General features: G+C 46.1%; 4 protein-coding genes across 4 annotated transcripts; 2 read left to right on the top strand and 2 right to left on the bottom strand.

Annotated features, from left to right (window-relative positions):
- Positions 1 to 3,776: 3,776 nt before the first annotated feature.
- Positions 3,777 to 4,786, top strand: N7483_000519 (acetate uptake transporter family protein; the record flags this gene model as incomplete). The annotated part of the gene is made up of 3 exons (XM_057083957.1): positions 3,777 to 4,183; positions 4,239 to 4,404; positions 4,466 to 4,786. The coding sequence occupies 3 exons, from the start codon at positions 3,777 to 3,779 to the stop codon at positions 4,784 to 4,786; spliced, it is 894 nt and encodes a 297-aa protein (XP_056950106.1).
- A 2,054-nt stretch (positions 4,787 to 6,840) lies between these two features.
- On the bottom strand, positions 6,841 to 9,036 carry N7483_000518 (uncharacterized protein; the record flags this gene model as incomplete). The annotated part of the gene is made up of 4 exons (XM_057083956.1): positions 6,841 to 7,588; positions 7,650 to 7,765; positions 7,820 to 8,136; positions 8,208 to 9,036. 4 exons carry the CDS (start codon positions 9,034 to 9,036, stop codon positions 6,841 to 6,843), a joined length of 2,010 nt encoding a protein of 669 aa, XP_056950105.1.
- Positions 9,037 to 10,788: 1,752 nt separating this feature from the next.
- Positions 10,789 to 12,872, bottom strand: N7483_000517 (ENTH domain protein; the record flags this gene model as incomplete). The annotated part of the gene is made up of 5 exons (XM_057083955.1): positions 10,789 to 12,047; positions 12,103 to 12,214; positions 12,274 to 12,464; positions 12,529 to 12,766; positions 12,828 to 12,872. 5 exons carry the CDS (start codon positions 12,870 to 12,872, stop codon positions 10,789 to 10,791), a joined length of 1,845 nt encoding a protein of 614 aa, XP_056950104.1.
- A 1,271-nt stretch (positions 12,873 to 14,143) lies between these two features.
- Positions 14,144 to 16,173, top strand: N7483_000516 (uncharacterized protein; the record flags this gene model as incomplete). Its single annotated transcript, XM_057083954.1, has 2 exons — positions 14,144 to 14,524; positions 14,587 to 16,173. The coding sequence occupies 2 exons, from the start codon at positions 14,144 to 14,146 to the stop codon at positions 16,171 to 16,173; spliced, it is 1,968 nt and encodes a 655-aa protein (XP_056950103.1).
- Positions 16,174 to 16,218: the final 45 nt, after the last annotated feature.

Below are 16,218 nucleotides of genomic sequence, written 5' to 3'. Positions count from 1 at the left end.
ATCCCCAGAAACAAGACTTGGCAAAAGAAAGACATAGTCTCCATTGAATTCTACAATCCATGGATTCAATTCCTCTACCAAAAACCAACGTGAGCTACCAAACATACTCGGCACCTCTAACCGGTTCATTGGGACTGCTGACGTCTATTCGGGATCATTTCTTGCCGAATTATCCTTGACACTCAAATCCTGTTATTTAACTGGATGAAAAAGAGGAGTCGGGGATGTACCAACATGTTGATCCCCCGCACCAGGTCAGATGCTCTAATGTGGGGAATTAGAATTCCTACGCGGGGATTCTGGGGATCTTCACATCCTTTTGACTTCTCCCCATGACGCGTGTCGATTCTTGCACATTGGCAGGGCTGAGGATATCTCTCCAGATGTCTTCCCCGCACGAAAGATCAATTTTGAGATTTTTCCGGGGAACGGAGTTCGTGGGCTTTATTTTAGGTGGGGGATCTGATCAGATCAGTGGATTTGGGGACATTGTGGCGGACCTGGCGGTCAGGAATCCTTCTGGAACTATTGCAAATTGTTGACTCAATTATTGAATATCATCAGAGTTCAATGATTTGAAATGATTTGATAATTGTATTGGCACCTGGGTGTGACTGTCATCACAAGGCATGATTGTTGTGGATTCCTTCCGAGGTCGTTCAAAAATCGAAAGTCAGCTTATTATGTGATATCTAGGGCGCTTCAATCTGAGAAAACAAATAGCGATCTGCACTGTGAGATGCCAATTGCTTGGTATATGCTCGCTAGAGCTGTTCTGCGCCAGATTGAGGAAATTTGAAGGCTTTTGAGACGAATTAAGTCGCAAGACTGTTATGTATCAAAGACAATATGAGACTCAAGGTGGATTCAAGAACCTTATTATTATACTAAGATTAAATTGTTAATCTTAACAATATCGAATATCGAATATCGAATATCAAATATCAAATATCAAATATCAAATATCAAATATCAAATATCAAATATCAAATATCAAATATCAAATATCAAATATCAAATACAAAATCAATGAACCATAATTAACTCAAAGTACATACTCTCCGTACTCCGCACCAACATTAGCCTAGATCGATTCCATAAATACCTACCTATAAGCATTAGTCTCAAACGCCACACGCACGCAGGGAAATATGGATCAATAGACCATAAACTTCCATCAATGAGAATGTCCTACACCGAGCCTAAAGAGGAGACGGCCAAGTTTACACCAATAAAGCATCAAACTAGTCCTGTACAAGAGCTTAGTGCAGGGTAACTCTAGAATAAGATGACTCTTTCACACGGGAGCATAGGATGAGCTGCAAGTGCGTATTGGATGAATTCTGCTTTGGCCCCTCGGTAAATAGCTAGCACGGGATAGAGAGGAAACGTGCAAGATTATCCTTTATTCTGCATTTCAGCTCATTATGAGTTTCAATGCCAGAGTGTCCTGGAACATCATAATCTCATTCGGACTCGGAGTACTCCGTATATGAGACGCATATCTGGATCGATCTGATACAGGACTAAATGGGGCTTAACACGGGCCGAATCCGAGATTACCCACAGCACATGTGTATATGTGCAATACAAATTAATAATGAACAAGGCTCTTCATGTTTCCATCTACATGTAGTGGACACTGGTAGTATCAGACTTTACGGTGTAGAGAGTTGTGAAGAGATTTTCAGCTAGGTGGATCGAATACTGAAGCTAATGTACATGCTAAAGGTAGATGTTCCACTGACTTGCGTGTCTGCATCTCATAACTCCGAAAACTCATTTTTACTATTTATTATTTTGTTGAGGATTGTTCCCACATTGCAAAGTTCAAAATAGCCCCCAATGTCCACATTAAAGCTTGGAAGATGAGCATCTCATTGTTTTGCTGATCCAGCTTTCCCCGCCAAGAAGTATCATTTAGGCACAATTTCACAATTTCACCGGACAGATGGCCTGTCATGGCTTAGCGTACGTGATCAAAGAGTGACACGGCCGACGTCGCGCCCCTAAAGTTTATCAGGAATTCTGGGGCTTGGAGTATGATGACCACTGTTTGATACTTTCTGCCGTGTTGCTTGAAACGTGTGTAGGAAAGACTGAAGACATTTGGATGATTCACCCGAGAACGGGACGTTGAGTTCTCCACGCGATGACGGGATCTGTCATTGATTCTTTGGTCGATCAACCTGTCATTAGTACGGAGTGTTAATCATTGTATAACCCGACTCAAAAAGGGGCATGTGGTAAGTCCGAGTCAGAGTTGTGGAGGTGGTGGATTGGTGGATTTGGGATAATTGGTGCTTATTGGTGCCGAGGTTAGCTTATTAGCCGGGGATTTCGGATCTGTATAATGATTTATTAGTGATTATTAATGAGGAATAGGATCAACAAGCATGAATTTGCCCCCAGAAAATCAGAAAATTAGAAAAAAAAACTTGGATTTCTCTTTTTTTTTTTCTTTTTTTTGCCACGTTTGGGGTCCCCAACATCCGCGTGTTTCCGGAGAAGAGTTCACTTGCGAATCAGATTTTCCATATACATAGAAGAATACTGAATCGCATGATAATTGAATCCATGGTCGACTCATGCCAAAAAAGAAAAGAAAAAGAAAAAGAAAAAAGAAAGAAAAAGCAAAGACCCTGGACCAATGGGACCCACTTGCTCCAATTGATGAAATTTATCATCAAAATAATCCACTTGATGTCCACTTGATGCCCACATCATAACCTATTCATTAGTGTGAAATGCGAGCCACAATGACACTAGATATACTAGTGCGACATGGGATGTACATCGTACAATGACTCCTCTTCTCCTCTCTCCTCTATTTTGTACAAGAAACAGGGGGTAAGTAATCTCACCTGATATTGGAGGAGAAAAAGTTGGAGTTCACTTCTCTTACCCAATAATGACTCTGTTCCCCAGATCCTTTGAATGAATCCCCCCCACATTCAGTAAAATCCAGTCGCAGTTCTGCTCAAGTTCCGTTCCCTGTTCGTATGCGCCTCCACGGGTCATTCTCCACTGCTGCGGATGGCGGATTCGGCACACGTTCTAGATGAAGCAACGCAGCGCACACACCTCCTGGGGTCCCTTGTAGGAAAATGGAGCTCATAAAGATCCAAATTCAAAAGTACTGACCCCTCATATCTCATATAACCTTGCAGATTCATATATGAGAGATGATGACCTCGCATTTGTTTGAATTTGAGAGTTCCATTCTGTTTCACCACTTTTTCCCCAAAGGATTTCCTTTCAAGTCCCACTTTTTTTCCACGCTGGAACTTCCCAATTAACCTCTGTTAGTGCCGGTGGAACTCCTGCTGCACATCATTGCGATTTATTGAACCAGCGACAGCAACAAGCGGGTAAGTTGGTTACGATCTCCACTTTTCTTTTGTCCTCCGTTCGTCCCCAAGTCCTCAACGGCCCAAATAATTATTTTTTTTTTCTTGGTTTGAGTGGCTTTGGCTTTCGGAACAGCGGTTCATGGTCCCTGGGAAGATGTCTTAGCGTTGTTCTCAGCCGAGAGCTCGAGGCTCGAGGGAAAAGGGAAGGTATAATAGCTTCGGTTGCTCCTCCCTCTCATCCTTTCTTCATCTTCATCCTCCAGCAGTGCTGATTGGGCTAGTTTGATCATTGTTCACCTTTTTTTTCTTATTTGATTCTCCTTTTCGTGTAACTGTGTTACTCTTATCCAGCGAGCTGGGTAGTTTTCTCATTCACCTTTCTAAATAATTACCTTTTTCTTTCCAGAATCCCAGTGATTCAACATGTCGACTGAAGCTGAAACAAGCAACAACGGTGCCTTGGAGAAGGATGTTGGTGGCATTGCGCCCCAGCAATCCGCCGACACTGCCCCCGATGTCACCCAGATGTCAGCTCACGAGCATGAAGTCGCCCGCGCCGCTGCACGCTTCGGATACGGACCTTTGGCTCACGTCAACACTACCGATGCGACCCTCCGTCCCTTCGGTGGTGAGTTCCAGCCTGGTCTGTACAAGCCGGTAACAGACCGCAAGTTCGGTAACCCTGCGCCTTTGGGTCTGTCTGCTTTCGCTCTCACCACTTTCGTGCTGAGCGCTATTAACATGAACGCTGCCAATATCACTGAGCCCAATATCGTTGTCGCATTGGCTTTTGGTTATGGTGGTCTGGTGCAGCTGTTGGCTGGCATGTGGTATGTTTTGTCGAAATGATCCTTCGTAAATAAGTCGTCGCTAATCCTGTTATAGGGAAATGGCCGTTGGTAACACTTTCGGTGCTACTGCTCTGTCTTCGTATGGTGGTTTCTGGTTGTCCTTCGCTATCGTCCTCACTCCCGGTGGATTCGACATCGCCGAGAGTTTGGGTGGTGCATCATCCCCAGAGTTCAATTACTCCTTCGGATTGTTCCTCATGGTATGTCTTACCCCTACCCCACACATGCTGTAAGTTTCAGCAATTGACTCAATTCTTCCAGGGCTGGTTCATCTTCACCACCGTCCTGCTCTTCTGCACCCTCAAATCGACCGTCGCTTTCTTCCTGCTCTTCTTCTTCTTGGACCTTACCTTCCTCCTGCTCGGTATCGCTTACCTGCAGGGTGGTGGTACTGCTGCCAACCCCAAGATTGCTAAGGCTGGTGGTTTCTTTGGTCTCCTGGCTGCTTTCGCTGCCTGGTACAACGCTCTCGCCGGTATCGCCGATACTAGCAACAGCTTCTTCATCCTTCCCGTCATCCACTTCCCTTGGTCTGCCACTGGTCGCAGCCGCCGTGAGAAGAGCAAGCGGGAGCTGGCGTAAACACGTCTTCGCTTCTTGTATATCATAGTTCATGAGAAGATGAGAGAGGGATAAAGTTGTGTTTTTCAACCGCTAGTAATGTTTTTTGATACCCTCACTGTTCCCACTGGTTGCGGTTAAGGAGGATCTTTGTCTTTCATTTCAATTTGAAACTGCGCGCGGGCATTGGACTTGAGGTCCTGTTGACACGTTGACTCGTTGTTGATAACATTTCAATGTGTTATGCTTTGTTTCGGAAAGATATCGTTGGGCTGGTTCGTCTTGACTGCGACTGGTGACTGCGCGTTCCATTTGTATTTGGATTTATCGATCGTCGAATCGGGATCTGATGGTCGTGCAGTGGAACATATGATGACCATGCTGGCTGGAGGCTTGCAATCTCTCAGCGGAGTGGTCTGAATAATGGAGGACCGTATTTGGTCCTCTTTGTTTCTGTTTTTTATATTTCCTTGTGTCTGTGGATCCACATTTAGTTAATAATGCATGCTATGTTATGATCATATGATATCTTCGAGAGCTTGACGTACTTGGATGTTGTAAAATAATGAGACTTGTGAGGCTCAACATGAGGCTGTGTCTCCCAGTGGAGTGTTCCAATCATGTAGCGGACCACCAATGATAAACAACAGACCTTGTCATATGATCAGTTCAACTGATGAAGCGGCTCGTATTCTCCTCGCCGTGGTGTTGAGAGTGTGTCACGCTGGGCCATTTCAAGCTCATGGTAGTACACCTCAATGCAAAATAGCCACGTAGTATCCCAAGATTCATTCGCAATGACAACCCAGCAGAAGTAGCAGCCTATTCCCGAGGTCTGTTTGTTGCATGCCAATCGCATGAGATCCCTAATTGATTAGTTCATTGAGCTGTAGATAAGAATTGATTAGTTCGATCTCAGAGCAAGCCAGAGATCCCCAAGATCGCATTGATCCAATATCAAGACTTTCTCCCAAGTAGACAAAAGTCAAGGGCACTTGCAGGACAAGGAAAAAGGAGTGACTCTGAATTTGCAAAGAAGCTCGGCCAGAGGCTTAGTATGAAGTCCAACACGGCCCGGAGTTATCTATACCCCCCAGGTCAACGCCATCCGTGTTTGCGGACAAGTCAGGGACCAGCGAGTGGGGAAGTCGGGGTATTAGTAGTTTAATTCTTACCCTTTCCCTCTTTCATTCTTTATTGAATGGGGTTATTAGATCTTTTTTATCTTTGTGCTTGGCGTAGAGGTTTTTTTTTGGCGGAATTGCCGAGTTGTTCGGCATTTCCTTCAAGGTTTCAATGTTGGGAGTATTCCGTAGTCAAGAATCAAGATCTTGCTAGGGATGACTGTGGAGCGGTGAGTGATTTTGGGGTAAGTGAGTATTTATGGAATGGATTTCATGGTCAAGATTGATTTTGATCTCATGATGAATTTGATTAAATATTTTGAGATGAAAAGATGAAAGGATTTGAACAGGATGGAGGATTTCTTTCATACTCTAGTCTAGAAGTCCCGCTATTCCGGGTGAAACTCGGTATGAATTCGGGATATGTACTCGGGCTCCATAATTTGGTGGAGTACACGGCTTGTTTACTCCATTTCTTACAGCTGTCAGGGTCTTGGATTTTCTGTCAGAAGCCAGGGGGTTTTGCGTTCTTTTAAGTCAGTAGGCATTCCAATGATTTAAAGATTGGCTTTTGATACTTGAATTTTATGAGAGAATTACAGAACCAAGTGTGAACCACCCACGTCCTGTCCACTTGTCCAGGTGCCAGTGGACATACTGCATAAGCTCTAACTTGAAGGCATTTTCTCGGAGTGGAGCCAGCGTCACGGAAACAACTCGGCTCTTCCGTGGTCTTACGACCTTGAAAGATTCTACTCCAAAAATAGCTACTACATAGCTGCCAGTGTGGATCAGTCCATAGCTCTATAGTCCAAAGCCATTTGGAAAGCTCCGAGTCGACCCGAGTGCAGGGAAATCAGATTACAAGAGGTGTGATTTTATTCTGCTCTCAATTATATACGTATGCTGTATAGACAAGAGATTTTTTGGATACAAATATGGGTGATTCAATCACGCACTGACAGGTGATACCTCCGCCTGCATCTGGACCTCCTGCCAGATCTGTCGAAGCATAGGGAGGTGTACACGATCAGCGTAGAAAAATCCCAAAAGGATACCTCGACATTCCTGCCAAGTTGTAACGCCGTGCAGGCGGGTGGCTGTCGCTAGCTCCGTTACGAAATATGTGCGTTCCGCAGGCATAACCTGACTGCATGCTGCGCCAATAAAAAGAAGCCAGATCAGTAGGTCCCGACAGAGCGCGAAGAGGCCGGTTGGGATCGTCGCTTCTAGAGCGGTGCGAAGGGCGAGGATGGGTTTCGGGAGTAGCGGTGCAATCATGGGGTAGAAGCTCCAGATTGCGCTGTTGTGGAAACAGAGACAGGCTAGACGAGAGCAGCCTTCGATGGAATTGTCGCCTTTCACTTGGCCGGTTGGTAGGTACCGATCTGTGTGGAGGGAATACTCGACTGAAAGGACCTCGAAATTGAAGTAATCTTCGGTTTCCTCGCTGAAGTCTTTGAAACCGCTTCCACCCTTGATCCATTCTGCGTACCAGGAGAGTTCGAGGAGGTCATATATGATTTTGGTCAGGGATTCACTGAATATACCGGGGATTTTCATCAAAGGGATCAGGCGACTCGCTGTCAAGGCGACATCGTCTGTAGGTGGGTAAAGAGAGAACCCTGCAGGGCGAGTAGATCGGACGAATGGAAAAATGGGTTTTGTCATTGCCATGCAGGCAACACGAATATCAGTCCTGTGTCTATTTTAGTAATGTATTCTCTAGCTGTTGAAGTATAAGAAGTATAACGACAGACCATGATATTTGGAAGCGGACATCAGAGGGAACATCAGCGAAGTTCTTACGAAGTCCTATCATCTGTCGCAAACCAGCCAAATGAATTTTCAGATAGTCCGGATTTCCTGATGCAATCTGATGTATTGTGAGTAATCGTGTTCATTTAGGAGCAAAAGAAAATTCACACACCTCGATCGTCAATAATGTCGATACAGCAGCGATCAACTCATCGCTAGCAGCTTTGATAGGATCTGACAAGCCCTGGTTGACCAAACGGATAGTCTCGCCCCGGTGATGAAATGTATCAACCACAAGCGCGGAGTGCGGTTGGTTTGGATCTCTGACCGGTAGTTCACCTCTTCGCATCGCCGCATTTGAAGTTGACATACAAATAACCGCATGTAGAACAGTTGGATCGCGCTGGATCAAAGCAGCCCAATGTGCCTGTAGCTTATGTTTATACCGAGTTTGTAATGGATGTGCCTCTTGCGTCAAATCCCAAAGAACTAACCAAGAAGTTAGCCTACTTTGTCCAATTAGAATTTCAATGTTCAACCTTGAAAAGATCCAAACTGACAGTTTTGTAAATGCCGCATCATGCGATCTGTAAGTTGCGTATGACCAGTATTAAAAGGATCATGAGCACCCGGTCCAACATATGTCCATATAGGTGGTGCCGCCGGTCTACTCTGATAACCCACTTCACCATCGAACCCAGTATCATCCCAAGCGTCAGCCGAGACAGGAGGATAATAATAGCTCGATGTATGAGTTACAGGAATCAATTCCTTAGTTTCATTATCATCAAATGCGTAGGAAACCCTACGACTCTCATTCGAGGCGGTAGTCGAAGAAGACGCCGAGGATGGCGGGGCGGGAGGTCTCGGCGGTCCCACGCCTCCAGGGATGTGCTCCGGCTGAAAAGGCAGATGTTTCCATGTTTTGCTCTTATATCGTTTTGTATTTTCGAGTCTTTTCTTCCGATTATGTTCCGACATCACATGCGAACGAATTCGCTTTAATGTCTCTTCTTTTGTTCCCGCTGCTGCGGTCTCAGGATCTGTATTCACCCAGAACAACGTCGACTTGCCCGTTGTGTTAGCAGCCTTGCGAGGCTTGCGGACCTTGGTAGATCCATTGCGTTCAGTTCCAGCAGTGGATTTTGCCGTTGATGAATGTGAATTAGATGTTGAAATTGAATCTGATACTGATGCCGGTACTGATCCTTGTTGCGCAGTCGTGTTGGCGGGGAGAGATGTCGGGATCAAAGTGGCGGGAATGGGTGCACCAGTATAAGGGTCCGTGTGGGGAGTCGGATCGGTGGCCGGCCATGGTGCCGCAGCCGATGGCCGAGACAGTACGGGGAGAGTATGCTCGTATCCGCGGAAAGGGACTTTTTCATCCATCATTCATACATCAAAGAGAACCTTGGGGACTTGGGGAATCGAGCAAGTGTCCAAAGGAGGAAGAAATGGGGAAAGCGGGATATCTCTCTTTCTATTCCCCGGGACCGGCGGGGTAGAAATTAGATACTCGGGATAGAGTAGAGATTTGTGGTTTTGGTGAAATTCTTCAAGGTTATCATTACAATCCAGAACGAATCATGGGTCCCGCTAAGTCGCTAGTGGGATGCGAGGCTGCGCCCCGTTGCCAGTTGGGGATTTATGCGAGATCTCTTGTCCGAGCTGTACGGAGTACGAAGTACAGGGAAGATCATTCATAGAAATAATATAGGCAAAAAAAAAAGAACAAAGACGTAAAGATAATCAGGGAGAATAACAGAACAATTTGAAAAGAGAAAAGAGAGTAATAATAAGGAAAGGTCTGTTCGCCAACTTAGATTGATACAAGCTATGGGCTAGAAGTTGAACGCCTCTAAGGAAAAAATAGCCACTGGAACCACAACCACGGGAACCATGGGAGCCACTATTCTTCTAATAATAACGGATGGATACTTCATGTGCTGGTACATTTTGGAGTACGAATTATACGCATACTTTGGGGTAGAACACCTTTTTATGCCCCACTCTATGTCCTGCAATAGCCGCTTAAACGATGTCCAGATGTCGGTAGTATATGGATCATCGGGATTTTTTTTTGTCTCGCACTTTTCCCGAGGTTCGTATATACAAATTTTGATATTCGGCGGAACTATTAGGAGTTCGCCTAAGCAAGGTGGATACTAAGAAAAAAACCATAAAGCAAAATCATCGGGATGTACCCATTTCTAATGTTCGTGGCGTCTCACTAATATCTACGGCGCGGCCACACTGCTCGAAGGAGTACTCGCCGGCCTTATAGTGGACGCGCTACCGAGTTCAGATCCAATAAGAGAGTGAATAGAATGCCCAGGTAAGTGGTTGGAAGTGGCTTTAAGTGGTTGTAATTGGTGGGGCTAAGATCCACAGTGTACAGGGTTTCGGACCTCAACGAGTTCTCCATGTACGCCGAGGCTGTATAGTAGTATGACGTTTGAAGTTGAATCTTTCAAGTTGAACTGTATGAATGATCGTATGTGTCAAATTGAACAAATCCGCATTCTACTACAAATGTAAACTTGAGTCTCAGTACTCTTTACCCTCCTCGAAACTTGAATCGGCCCCTTGCATGACGAATCGTGCTGACGAAAATCTCCTTCGCGCCCGACTCTTAACGGCTTGGGCCACTCGGGATCACCCGATAAACCGGTATGAGTCTGCGGACCGGGAATTTATTTCGAATAAGCTGGCTAGGATAACTTCCATACAATTGTAGAGTTCCCCACGTGTGGAGGCAATGGAGGCAATATCACGTCAGATGATGGAATCAGTTCGATTATGAATATCATGTACTTATTGTACCTATTGTATCTATCCCTTCAATGGGATCTTCGAATGGCTGAGCACTGAACGAGGGATGTTTCAGTCATCGCAGATCAATGGAGACATGCAGACACGTACCCCCATCGGGCAACGGCAGGAGCTCATGTGGGACATGGGGCCAATATGACAAGGATGAGGGAGAAAATTGTGGAGTACAATGAGAATGGAAGAAGATAGAGCCACATAATGCAATGATGGAGAAAGAAAAAAGGAAATGAAAAGAAAAGAAGGGAGGGGGGCAAAAAAAGAAAAAGAAAAAGACCATTTCTTCATCGGTCAATATTCACTAGGTCAAGTTTAGGCCATTCCCGGCCGCGGGAAGATGGGTACCGTCTCCAATTGTTCTAATCCACCCATAGTACCATGCTGTCCGCTTGTTTGCCACCCTTGGCCGGTTTGTTGATTAATAAACTGGCTCTGGCGGAAAGGATTGGTGCTACCTGTGGGGTTTGGCTGCAACGGTTGTAACCCAGCGTTTTGAGGTGGTGGAACTGAAGAGCTCCGAGCAAATGGATTAGTCCCTGTACGCTGGGGCTGAAGTGGTTGTGGTGACTGGGACTGAGGAATCGGTGGCACTTGAGGCATCTGCTCGGGCATGCCGAAGTTTCCTTGAGGCGCAGCCATGGAGAGTCTTTTTGCAAAAGGGTTTGTGTTCTGCCGCTGCAGTGGAGCGATGGGTGCAGTTGCAGACGGCCCTCCGGTGTTTTGACTGACCAACATGGATTGGCGGAAAGGATTTGTCGGTGTGGAGGGTGGCTGCTGCTGGGTTTGCATTGGTTGCTGTTGATATGTGGCAACTCCATTCTGTGGGATCGGAGCTAGCTGATTCTGGTAACCATACTGTTGTGGCTGCGGTGTATATCCTCCGAAGCCAGCACCAGTCGGAGTAGCTTGAAGTGGCTGTGCTGCCGGTTGCCCGAAGGGGTTGCCTGTCGGTTGTTGTTGCATTCCCGCGTACATGTCATGTTGGCCATAGCCTGTCATCTGAGGCTGCTGTTGTACCTGTTGTTGTACCTGCTGCTGCTGGGGGAATCCGGTCTGCTGGGCATAAAATGCCTGCTGCGGTTGCGATTGCTGATATCCCATCTGCTGAGGTTGTTGGAATCCGGTCTGCTGGAATAGCGCAGGCGCTTGTGGGTTCATCTGCTGCTGATTCGTCTCAATTGAGTCGAAGAAGTCAATAAGATCGACGGGTGGTGCCTTCTGCTGTTCGGGCTGTCTGGGTGGGTTTGGCATCGAGTTCGTCTGACTAGCTGCAAGGATAGATGATGATGCAGGTGCAGGTGCAGGTGCAGCACCACCGTCCTTCTTGATTCCTTTCCCAATCATATATTCTCGTCGGCGGAGATCAAAGTCGGGATCATTCAAATCATCCTCAAGGAGCCGGGTAAGGTCTGTAGATGCATGTTTGAGCTTGGGGATTTCCAATCGAGTGGCAGACTGGAAGTGTCTTGCGACTCCCAGAAACTGAACCACCTCTTCCGTCTGCTTGGTGAACATTTTGTAGATTGCTAAGGCACGCTCACTATCCGGCCTTGACATTTCAAAATAGTGTTCTGTTCAAAGTTGATTAGACATCCGAATGAGAGAACTGACAAAGGAATGACTTACCCAATACGTTGATTGTACCCTCATTCATAACCGAATACAGTGTCAGGAGATCCAGGGTGAGGAGACGGAATGCCGTTAAGCTAATTTCATTCTCAGGCTCATCGGTCAAAAGCTATGTCGGAGGTTAGTTTGCAAAGGGCCAATATCTCTATTGAAGAAAATATCACGTACATCACAACGCAGCAATGCCCGAATCTGCTTCTGCACAAATTCCGTTTCGCGAAGGAGACCCTTGTCCACACTTAATCGCTTCAAACGTCCAGGTCCGCTTCGCACATAGTCTGTATTCGTGGCTTCGAACGCCTTGGCGCGCGTAATCAGGTACTCGGCATACCTCCGGATATTATGTCCCTGTGATTGCGCTGTATCCCTTGTCAATACACGATTATCTTCTGTAAGGACCGCAGGAACCATCGTGGGTCTTACCTTCCGAGAAATTACTAGGTGCAATCTTCTTTGGGTTGTCGGAAAGGAACGTTAGTGCAGCATCCTGTTGGCCTTCTCGGATCATAAGGTGAACGATGATGAGGGCTTTGAACACAATGGTCCATGCTGAATCGCGAAGACGATGCTGGAGGGTTCGGAAAACCTCTGCGACTCCAGCGTCGCCGGTATGGGTCGCCACAAGGATGGTTTCGACATATTTAGATTTTGGGGCCGCAAGCTATGAGTAAATAGATATCAGTATTGGTACCAATCTCAATTGATAGATCGACCGCACGAACCTTAAGCTTGGTGGCCCCTTTGACGGCCTTCTCAAAGTTGGTCATTGTTCTCCGGGGTTGCCGATCACTATCTGGTCCCTCGGGCAGTCAATTGCGCGTGATCGATTCTATAGAGCTGTGAGTTCCGTGAAGATAGATACTGAAGAACCCGCTTCAGAAGTAACTGTCGTGTTGAGAGTCGTGTGGATCCTCAATCATCACCGATATCGCGGGAGGGGGGTTGGCTCATTGGGCCATCGCGGGAGCCTTAGAGCAAGAATGACGACGCTTTCCAGGAGAAACCAGAGTGGACAAAACCACAGCAGGTTGCGCACTGGTGGGAATTATGTAAGGATAAAGATATGAACGAGGACAAACGGTGGGCAGTTTCACTTCCAACCTTGAATGAGATTAAAAGCGGGAGACTTGTTCGGGCGTGGGAGTTCCAAGGTTGTCAAATAGCTTGGTGGCGGCCCAATGGGGTCTAGCGTGATTGGCAAGCACGAGTGATCGTCGCGAAGTATACAGATAGTCCAATGTCCACGTTAATCAGTTACTTCAAATTCAAGTTTAAATATATTAGTCAAATATCATATTTCAAGGGCTTCATTAATCCATACCATCCATGCTGCAATTTTACTACTAGGGTTGGACTTGAACCTCCGGTGTCGAGATCATGCACAGTCATGGTTCCAACGTTGGATATATATACTTCAGCCGAATCGGACTCGAAGTCTTACTTCACACTAGGTATGTAGTTCTACTAGGTAGTTCTAGTAGAACTTGTAAAAGTAGTAGTCTCATTATGATTTGAACATCAATTGAACTTGAACTTTGGTAAATTTGAATAGATGGACTCCAGTCCTGAAGGACTTAGATGTATCTAGGTATTATGATATCAACTTTAGTCTTCTAACCTTGGAAGCCTTGGGTGAAAGTTGGAACTCGAACTTTCCAACATGGAACATTTGAAGGTTTTGAACACTGGTCATACATTCATTCAAATTTCATTGATCTTCAAGTTTCATAACGAATGTCAAGTTCCAGTACTTGTAACTTTAACATTTGAACGTGAAGCTCCAACTAAGGTTGACCCATTATTGACTCCGAATCTCTCACCTAACATCCATACCAGTTCGGGCTTCTTCATTCTCCCTTCTCCTTTCTACTCGCACCACTACATCTCCCATCTTCTGAAGGTTCAGATCCAAATTCAACGACTCGATATCGAGATATTCTTTCAATACCTCACCTTCTATTCCCTCCACGCCATCAGAAACATCCTGGAGAGCTCATTTTTTGAGAATCAATAAATTGAATGATTGAACTGAGCCGCCATGGCTAAGAAGTTCACCCGGAAGGGACCCTCGCTGAAGTGGAATTTTGTCATGAGGGAAGTCCTGTGCTGCCTGTTTCTTTTTTTTGATCACGAGAAAAAGAAATTTCCCGAGATATTTACTGAAATCTTTGGAGACGAGATCCGTAACCAAGGGATTGATCCGCAAGAGAAGGTGACTCAAAAGGTCCTCTATACCCAGTGGTACTGGATGCAGCGGGAGACACATGCAATATGGAATCATGTGCATAAAAAAACAAAGTTTCGGGGTGAGGAATTTAACGGACTCATTGAAAAGATTGAGGCCGCTGCAGAACGCCTGGGGCTTTCCATGGAAAGGACCAAAGATGACACAGATCAGTCAGAGCCCGGGGGCCTCTTGGTGAGAGATATTTGTGACACTGAATTTTCAAACTGGAACTGATTTCATTTCTCAAATGATAGAATGTTGGACGTGGAGATCGAGCCCTAACAACCCCAGAGCAGCTCTCGGATTGGCAAAACAATGATCTACGTGTGCGCCAAATGCCCACTCCGTCTACTTTGGATAGCTATGCCCAAACGCATCCAGAAGATGAAGAGGATATGATGCATACCAAGGAGTTTGAACCCATCGTCAACGGCTGCGGGAAGAGATGTTTTTGGTGTTTTAAGGAGGAACTTGAAAGAGATAGTTCAAAGCCGGAAGAAATGGATGTCCTTCACGAAGCAGACCGAAACGCACACAACAAATCCGGCATTGGACACTTCTGGCAAGAGCCCACTGGAAATGGGCAGCAAGAGATGGGACCAGAGGAAGCTCCACTCATTGAGTTTCGAAAAATTCCTGGAAGATGCCCACCATACCAAATGCCAGCTGTCTTGTTCAGATGGTATAACGTTGACTCACAGGGAATTAATGCAGAGGACCTCCTTTTGGGAGGTCTCTTTACAGACCCCAAAGTTGACTTGGAGGTGGATCACCTTCCAAAGCACGAATTCTTAGAAATGTTTGAGAACCATGTTTCAAAGGCAAAATGCCCATCGCCATTCATTTCGACCTTTCTTCACCCACTCAGCCCAATACACCGGGCAATTCGTAAACAAAAACAGGCCAGAGTGACGATGATTGATACATCGAAGCTCGGAGCCGATGCGGTTGTCATCAAAGCATCAACTCTTGTCCCCATAACAAACACTCGAACTCGAAAATGGAGGGGATTCGGCGAGTACCTGATCTGGAAGGAAGTTCCGCGGGATGCCATTCTGGGTACTTTCAAAATAACCAGATTGGAACAGATAGCGATGGACTGGGTAGGTATTGGGGGCTTCCTCCAACTGGATAAGTTAAGAAACACAAGGTTCAGTGATCCTACCCTGTACCGTGAAATTGCTGATAATTTGGTTTCAATGTCTGTCGAGGAGTTGGATGACGCGTTGGAAAATCTGATGATACTTCTTGAGGTGCCACATGAGTTCAAGGAGGCCGTCAAACAGAGCTTCAAGAAATCTTGGACATCGATGGGGCAGCTCGGAGGAACTACAGAGGAGCAGGGTCTAGGCCCTCAAAGTTTCCAACATGGATTTATTGGGGTAGCAGACGATAGTTCTGAAGATGGAGAGACATATCCATTTGCAGAGACCAATGACCTAGGAACGAATGACGAGGGCCCTCAACATCCACGGCAGGAAGGCGATCGTCCTTATATAGGACAGGCTGAGCCAGAGATACCCTATGAGCCCACTCATCATGGTAGTGTTAGCAGCTCTGATACCAGCGAAGAAAGCGAGCCTTACGCGGATAGCGAGGAAGCAGAACGCTGCCCCCCGAGTCGTTATGATACCCCCAGCCCGGAGTTCTCAACACATGATGATGACGACGAAGATGATGATCTCCATGACAAAAATGATGATCCCCCGGAGGCGACGATGGAAGGTATGACCATTGAAATTTTTAGCCCAGGCCCGTCAACCCAAGGGCGATGGGTGCTCTCGCCTGTTCCAAACAACTTTTATCGACCTGATGGAGAATCAGACTCGAACGTGGCATGAATGCCAGTCTGCCGCAATTCAACTACGACGGATGGGTGTGAAGGG

The sequence above is a fragment of the Penicillium malachiteum genome, assembly GCF_028827825.1.
Source record: "Penicillium malachiteum strain IBT 17515 chromosome Unknown utg000001l:1.0-8184562.0:1.0-8186909.0, whole genome shotgun sequence".
Classification (NCBI taxonomy): Eukaryota; Fungi; Ascomycota; class Eurotiomycetes; order Eurotiales; family Aspergillaceae; genus Penicillium; species Penicillium malachiteum.
The sequence above is the reverse complement of the archived record's forward strand: the minus strand, read 5'-3'. Positions and strand labels throughout refer to the sequence as shown.